This window comes from Triticum aestivum, chromosome 3D (assembly GCF_018294505.1).
Source record: "Triticum aestivum cultivar Chinese Spring chromosome 3D, IWGSC CS RefSeq v2.1, whole genome shotgun sequence".
Lineage (NCBI taxonomy): Eukaryota > Viridiplantae > Streptophyta > Magnoliopsida > Poales > Poaceae > Triticum > Triticum aestivum.
Genome location: NC_057802.1, coordinates 599973706 through 599981846, shown reverse-complemented (window position 1 = coordinate 599981846; position 8141 = coordinate 599973706). Strand labels below are relative to the sequence as shown.

Sequence of the window (8141 nt, the reverse complement as noted above, 5' to 3'; positions counted from 1 at the left end):
GTAATGCTAGACACACGGACGGGCCTATTACGGGATTTACGGAATAGCATCCGGATTGGAGAAGAGGGAGCATGGGCGCACTCACGTCGTCGGTGTCTCTGCAGTCACCACATGGAGAAGAGACAGCGGGATGGGAAGATCTGTCGGCGAGGAAGAAGATGGAATCGGAGGATTCAGCGGTGCAGGGGGCTCCAATCTAACTGACGCATGTGGTGGCCAAATTTCGACCGGTCGACCGGCGCCTATCACTGGTCTAATTTTATTAATGATATAGTAAAATAAATACAGTAAATCTCGGAGTAGGCAGGACCGCAGGAGAGGGTGTTGACGCGCACTCCCGTCGTCGGTGTCTCTGCAGTTGACTTCCTATCCCATCTCCTTCTACTCTCTCTCTCTCTCTCTCTCTCTCTCCCTCGACGGATGGTGGTTTGACTTTCATCTCTTGCGCCGCTCTCCTTGCTCCACGGCCGCACCGCTGCCCGCGAGCCATCCCTACTGGATTCGAGCGGTGAGCGGAGCGGAGATCTTCCTCTCGGTAAGCCCTAGCCCGCTCCTACCCTCATTAGTCTTCTTCCTCTGCGCCCTGAATCCTCCTCCTCCCCCGAGCAATCCGATGCGAAACCCCACCCGCCTGAATCTCCGATGACGAAATCTTTTTGTTCTTGAGAGCCGCGCTGCTCTAGGATCGGCTAGCTAGATGCACGCGCTCCTCCTCTGCTCTCGCAACGGCCAGGCGACTAGTGATGTTCCTGTCGCTTAATTAAGGTTTGCGAGCACCGTGCCCGTGTTTCTGCTGCTTTGCTTGTGGTGCCTGTATTCTTTCCTGGTAATAAATATATAACCCCCTTCTCGTGCAATTGTTTCATCATTTTTTTCCTGCACAATTATTTGCTTGTGGATTGGGTGAATTTCCAGTCTTTTCCTTTGTTTGCATTGCACACAAGGCTCCGTAGACTACTGCGCTATGTAATGAATGTGACTAATAAGTTTCCTCCTACCCGCCCCTCGCAATTGTTCGCACATGGATTTGGCGAATTTCAGTCTCTCTAGAGCCTCATGGTATTTCAGGTAGGAATTTAGGATTACATTGGCCGGCCTCATGGAATTTATTCTTCATCCCATATATCTCAGCATCTTTTGTTTGATCTTAGGATCATAATTGGTCATCATCTTTTTCTCGTGGAAGAACCATCAAGCACATATATCCTATTACTAAGTACAAAGTTAAGACATTTATTTTGGGACAGAGGGAGTATGTACGAATTCTTGTCTAAATAAAAACTGGACAGAATCATTGTTCTGATGTTAATTTTATTGGGTGTGTGCGTTCTGGGGGGCGGGGCGATTATTGTTCTTTTTCAATTAAGATGAATGAATGCACTGTGGCAACTAACAAGGGTGCGCTAGATAGCTTCTATAACAATAGATTTTTGTTGGCTGATTTGGCATCACCTACTGTCGGTTTTATTTCAATATACATATCTTTAGTTGGTCATCTGAGTTGGTGATGATGGTACACCATTTTGCTTTCCAATTCTACCCTCTCTCATCAGCCCAACTTTCCACGCTTTCGTCACGCCTTGACTAACATGAAAATCTATTCTCCCATTACCAACTGGGACATAAATTACTGACTGACATAAAGATGCCCGCGCAGAATCCTTAACTAACATGAAAATCAAGTCCTTAATAGCCAGAATGCCCACAAGGAAGCGCCCGCACCCATCATCCGCTGGTCCTGACCCAGATGACCACATCGAGGAATCTGCTCCCGGCTCTGACACGGTAGGCAGCGAGGACATAGGCCGCTCCCCTGCCAACAGAGGCTCCGCAGAGCTGGCAATGGATTGGTTTGATGGTGGTGAGTTTTGAGTGACACACACCTCTGACTCGTTCTGTTCGAGATGCGTATGACGCATATGCATCGTGTTCGTTGTTTCCATGCTTAAGTGGCTTGCGTGTTTGATGGGCCTAGCAGATTTCAATGTGGGGGAGGAGGAAGATGAGGAGGAGCAGGAGGAAGGCGACGGTAATGGCTGGGACGATGAAGAGGGTGATGACAGCCAGTCGTTGCAGGGAGACGATGGCAACATGGATGAGTAAGTGAACTGTGGACACCTCTATTTCCTCCTTCACATCCCATCCAATCGCCTCCGTTGCTTTCTATCATGATTTTCTGTTGTCGTCACGTCGCACACATGTACGGTAGCTTCGGTCCGGGTTCCAGTCACGAGGAGAGCCTCACCTGGTCTGGTTGGCGGTATCGCCGGTGTATGTGGACTCCCTAGCCAGTCGGCCACCAGTCCACCCATGTTCATGTTGTCAAATGCTTCTGTGAAGACTGCCATTACCAAGATGATGCAATAATTTTTTGCCACTATCCGTAGCTGATGGTGATTGCAAACACGACGAAGATCCACCACCCACACACATGACATAGAGTGGAGCGAAATGCCGTAGGAGCGGAACATTAGTGTAACAACGGTGAAACTGAGAGGCTGATGTGGAACAATGGAGGGGCAGAGGGTGATGATGCAGTTGCACTGGAGTGAGTGGGCGTGGTGAGGAGAGAAATTATGTTCTCTCATGAGGAAGGTGAAGATGGAGATGCCCTATGGGGAGCAAGGGAGCAAGCATGGTGGTGGTTTCAAAGGAGGGAAGTAAAGAAAGACAAGTTAAAAACCATACATGTTTCCAACTTTATGTGTGTTTTCACCAAATAGAAGTATCACTTGAACAATGCTTCTATATGTTCCCGTTCTTATTCCGTTACATAGCAACGCACAAACACCTAATTAGTCCAAGGGCCTCTTTGATTCGTAGGATCCTCAAAATGCAGGAATAGGTTGACATGTCCTTTAGTACCCTACATGATTTGAGAGAATGTTTGACAGCGCAGGAAAAACAAAGAAATCCTACAAATAGGTTTGAGTGGATGAAAATTTTCCTCCAAAATGTAGTACAAATAGATCATATGGAAAAAAATCTAAGGGTCCAAATCCTCCAAAAAATCCTATAAATTCCTTTGAATCAAGAGAGCCCTGTTCAATGTACGAAAACCATGCATGTATATTGGCTTAGTGCAGCATTTTGTTTCATATAAACATGCTATTTATATACTCCCTCCGTCCCAAAATACGTGACTCAACTTTGTACTAGTTTTAGTACAAAGTACAAAGTTGAGTCACTTATTGGGACGGAGGGAGTAGTAGATTTCTGTTCTTGCTTCTCCTTTTTTTCATTTAAATAATTGGATTTTGCTTCTACTGCCTAGTGGAATTGTTGGCATTTTGTATATTATTCCACAGCCCAAATATATAAAATTGTCTAACAATTGGTGATGTTTGGTTTTGCTAGGTCATTGAGAATGCACATCTTTGTCAAGAATCCCACCGGCAGGACAATCTGCCTCAAGGTCCACTCATCAGACACCCTGTACACCGTCAAGGCAAAGATCCAAGATCAGTATCGTCTCGTCTTCGACGGGGTGCATCTAGAGGACAACTTTACGTTGGCTGATTATGGCATCGAGCATGAATCTACGCTTGACCTCCAAGAAAAGATGCAAATCTTCGTGACAGAGACGCTAGAAGGTAGGACCATCACTCTCGAGGTTGATAGCCTAGACACCATTGGCAGCCTGAAGGCCAAGATCCAATACATGGAGGGCTTTCCCAAGGGCCAGCAGTGCCTCATCTTTGCCAACAAGCAGCTGGAGGATGACAACCGCACCTTGGCCGACCACAACATCTGGAAGGAGTCCACCATTCTCCTTGTCCTCCGCCCGTGTAGTACAATAGGAGGTACGATGCCCATCTTCGTGAAGACACTGTTAGGAAAGACCCACACTCTTGAGGTTGGGAGCTTGGACACCATCGAGAGTGTCAAGGTGAAGATCTATGAGAAGGAGGGCACTCGCCCGATACAGCAGCGCCTCATCTTTGCTGGCAAGCAGCTGGAGGACGGGCGCACGCTGGCAGACTACAACATTCAGAGGGAGTCTACCCTTCATTTGGTGCTCTGCCTTTGTGGTTGCTGAGATGCATGGCCATTCAACAACCAGTTTTATTTTGCTGCAGTCCTCCTTGCAGTAGTTGTGTGTTGCCAATAAAACTATCATTCTAGTACTACTCTGAATTAAGAATCCCTGGCTCTGCCTTGGCATCATTTGATTGAGAAATACAGCGCGGGTGCAGCTTCTTTCCTTCCACACGCTTAATGCGGTTAATTTCTGTGCCATCATTGGCAAAAGCCTAACACCGTGACCTGATTTGCATGCTATTTATGTATCCTGTGAACCACATAAAGGGGATGATTCACCACGTCAAGTTGGAATTGGGATTGGAAATCAGAGTTGGAATCAAAATATGTAGTATATAATTTTAGACCAGTTCCAATTCTAGTTGAAGTTGAATTATTTTGGTTCTGCAATTCCACAAATCCATTTCAGTTGACTCCTTCTGGAACTTAGAAAACGGTGAAAAAACAACATTCTGACATTGGAACAGACCCCTTCTGGAATCTATCGGGGCAGACTAGTGTAGAATCTGGGCTTACAATGAAAGAATAGAAAAAGCAACCATGGCTGTTGGATTGAACATGGATTTTTTTTTGAGAGATGGATTGAACATGGTTGGTACAGATTGGAGTGGAGGCGTCTCAGCCCATTTATTGCACATTTGACGAAAACCCCCCTACCAACAGTTTGATATAAACATGACCTTTTGCAGTAAGAACCCCAACTTCTCATATTCAATCTGGACAACTTCAAATCTTCACAATCATTCTGTTCCTAGTGTATCAAAAGCTGAACCATCCCATTTCGGAAAAAAAAAAGCTGGACCATCCCAGACACAAATATACTAGGGAGTATATGTCAAGAACGGTTTTTTTAATACATTTCCAAGTGGATCATCTTAGGCAGAAAAATTTCAGTGCATGCCATTCATCCTAATTGGAGTACACAATACACATAAATACATAAACTTGGTACATATCATGGCATGATCATTTTCTACTTCAAATCGTCACAACCATTCTGTTCCTAGTAAATTCAAATATGGACCCAGACACAAATATGGCAGTGTATGTCCAGCACGAATTTTTGAATACATGTCCAAGAGGATCATCCTAGGCAGAAACTTTTTCGGTTCCACGCCATCCATCCTAATTTGAGTACACAAGACACATACATATATCACTTGGTACATAACATGACATATCATTTTCTACGACATGAACATCGAACCCCGAGTATGAAGGACTGAAGTGATCCCCGCTGAATAAGCATCGCTACCAAAGCTTGCATCCATTGATAGTGCTTCTTGCTCATGAATCTTCATGTGCTGGAAAAAGATGATACCAAACAAATCATTCAGTTTGGAGCACAAGAACAAATCATTGTACTAGCAAGAACAAATCTGATCGTATGTCACTTCTAGTAATATATTTTGGAGTACTGAAATCATCAATGAGAGCATTGGAGAATTAATCTCTGCAAATGAGGTAGCATCGCTGAAATCTTTATTTTGAACGCTGTTGACCAACTCCACGGCTGTAAACAAATTTTGAGCAAACATCATCAAACAAGGGGTTAATAGAATGTTTCATACATCAAGATATTCTTGACCTGATAGTGTTGGTACATAGTTTCCGGGTTTTTTTTTAACATGGGGCCTCCTAAAGGCGGCGTCGTGCTAATTTCTTCCACTTCACATCAAGATGTAGCAGTAGAATGGCAGGGGCAGAGCTTAGTACTGGTCAATGAGCTCTCATCTAACCATCGTACCCAAAGCTTAGTGTCTTGAAACATAACAAACTGAGAGTTCATCTCCAATTGCAAGGTTGCAAATTAGAAGGCACACACAACGAGAGTATTGTTTCTTTCAGGCGAAACGTTACAATGAATGCAAACTGAAAATAAAAATGTTATACTTACTAAACCACTACAATCTCAAAGTCATACTAAATAATATCTCAGGCAATGATCTTACAAAAGAATAATGGAGACAAGTGTATATTCTCGCTGTTCCATGATTTATTGAACTTGTTCAAGTGTACATCCAAATTTTGCAGGTATATTTATGGCCTCACAATGGAGAATCAGTGAGTAGATATTTTTTGGAATGGCCTCATTCAAGAGATGGAAATTAAGCACCTTTATGCACTACGACTCAAATCATTTCTTGCTTTTGGACCTTTATGCACCTTTTGTTCCTAACTAGCAGCCAACAACCTAAGTGTGCTGCGCCGCAGCGGTGTGATTCTTAGAAAATTTAAGATGCCCGATTAAACTACCATTGGGCATAAGCAGTCAGCTATCTAAAAAACTATCAACAAAAAGAAAGATGTGTTTAAACTGTGCTGGTGTAACCTTGCACTACTCAACATTGTTCTTCAAACATAACTATGTACTCCCTCCGTTCGGAATTACTTGTCTCGGAAATGGATGTATTTAGAACTAAAATACGTCTAGATACATCCATTTATGCGACAAATAATTCCGAACGGAGGGAGTATCATTAGTTGGCAACTTGGCATGGCGATATATAACTCAAAAGTATATGCCAAAACCTGATGACGCATGATATTATAGTAAATCAGCGCGGTATGATGCATTTTCAAAATAATCAGCTTTGGTTTCGTTCCAGCCAAAACAGTTAAACATTTTTCCACGATAATATGCTGGCCAACTATAAAATAGACTTTGAGCAAGCAGCCACAACTAAATTAGTGAATTGCACAAATGGGCTAGCAGTTGACCTTCAGCTATATCAAGACAAAGAAAGATGAAAATAAAACACACTTGGGTCATCAGTAAATAGACAACGGAAATCACAGAACGGATATGGATCATGCATGTATGAACAATTCCAAAATCCCCATAAAAAACAGAGCAAGTAAATTGCACATACTACATAACTGTATGCACATTCAGCACCTACGGATTAGATTGGTCTGCTGGCACCGCAGGTTCTCCTGGCCAGTGAGCTACATCCAAATACGTACCTCCCCTAAAGAAAAAGAACACTAACCGGAATCAACCAAATTACAGTAAGACATATGTACCATATGTGACAAGGCGATCAAACCTGTTGGTCTCAGAGAGAGGTGCCAGGCACAATGAGAGGAGACTTCAGCTGGCAGAAAGAATAAGGCTACCGAACCCATACGAGCTGCCATTGGAGAGAAATCTATAGGAGGGAGATGGGGAGGGGAATGGGAGAAACGGAGCTAACCTTGATTCTGCTTGCTGAGCCTGCGAGGCGAAGGAGGCGAGCAGATCGAGCACCCCGGCTTGCCTCCGGTGAGCTATTGCTAGATCTAGGAGCACCGGGGAGGAGGATATCGTGGCCGCATCACCGCGAGCTCGAGCACTACCAGATCGCCTCCGGAAAGATAAGAAGGGGTAGCTTGGTGGGCGGGGCACCCGCGGCCACCGGGGAGGAGGACGCCGTGGCGGCGGCGCCTTGGTCCCTGACGACGATGTGCAGCGCGGCGATGGGGTGACCGGGAGATGGAGTCACCCAACCTGGATGCCGGAGTGGGAGGGGGAGGAGGCAGGGAGCGGTCGTGGAGTAGTCGTCGTCCACCAGGGAATCACCGGATCTGGGCAGCCGGAGAGGGAGCTGTGTCGTTAGAAGTAGAAGGACCTCAAGAAAATTCGTGGGAAGCAAAGGGAAAGTTTCGCAAATAATCTGTACAGATCCCTCCTCTCTAATTTGTGCCCTACATCCCAAATCCAATGGCCCAGGATCATTTTTCTATTCTTTCACTGTAAGCCCAGATTCTACACTAGTCTCTCCCGGAATCTATCTTGCAAGCTCAACTACACTCCGACGTGTGTATGTAAATTGTTGGCTCTGGAGCCTGGAAATGAAATCAGATTAATATACATATATATTACTCCCTTCAATCCAAAAAAGTGTCACGGCTTTAGTTCAGCTTTAGTTCAAATTTGAATTGGGATTGGAGGGAGTGTGTTTCCCTCAAAGAAAATTAATTAGCAGCCGATTTTATTTCAACTGACTCATTCGTCAGCGGACGAGCTTTCTACAGGCCTGCAGCTATGTATCACACACACTGGACAATAGAACATGCGAAATTTAACATAATATGATAGAGATTTTTCTTAAATTGAT

The 8141-nt window shown here is 44.5% G+C and overlaps 1 protein-coding gene and 1 long non-coding RNA gene across 5 annotated transcripts; one reads left to right on the top strand and one right to left on the bottom strand.

Annotated features, from left to right (window-relative positions):
• Positions 1-321: 321 nt before the first annotated feature.
• Positions 322-4204, top strand: LOC123075800 (polyubiquitin). 4 transcript variants are annotated; one of them, XM_044498319.1, is made up of 4 exons: positions 322-535; positions 1694-1861; positions 1979-2099; positions 3358-4204. In XM_044498319.1, exons 2-4 carry the CDS (start codon positions 1699-1701, stop codon positions 4037-4039), a joined length of 966 nt encoding a protein of 321 aa, XP_044354254.1. In that variant the 5' UTR covers positions 322-535; positions 1694-1698; the 3' UTR covers positions 4040-4204. The 4 variants fall into 4 exon arrangements, with proteins under 4 accessions (XP_044354254.1, XP_044354253.1, XP_044354255.1 ...); XM_044498318.1 differs by having other exon boundaries at positions 335-535; positions 1658-1861; XM_044498320.1 differs by having other exon boundaries at positions 380-535; positions 1684-1861.
• Positions 4205-4944: 740 nt separating this feature from the next.
• Positions 4945-7672, bottom strand: LOC123080843 (uncharacterized). The gene is made up of 2 exons (XR_006438555.1): positions 7239-7672; positions 4945-5345 (listed from the first exon to the last, which is right to left on the bottom strand). It is a non-coding gene; the product is annotated as an uncharacterized lncRNA (long non-coding RNA).
• Positions 7673-8141: the final 469 nt, after the last annotated feature.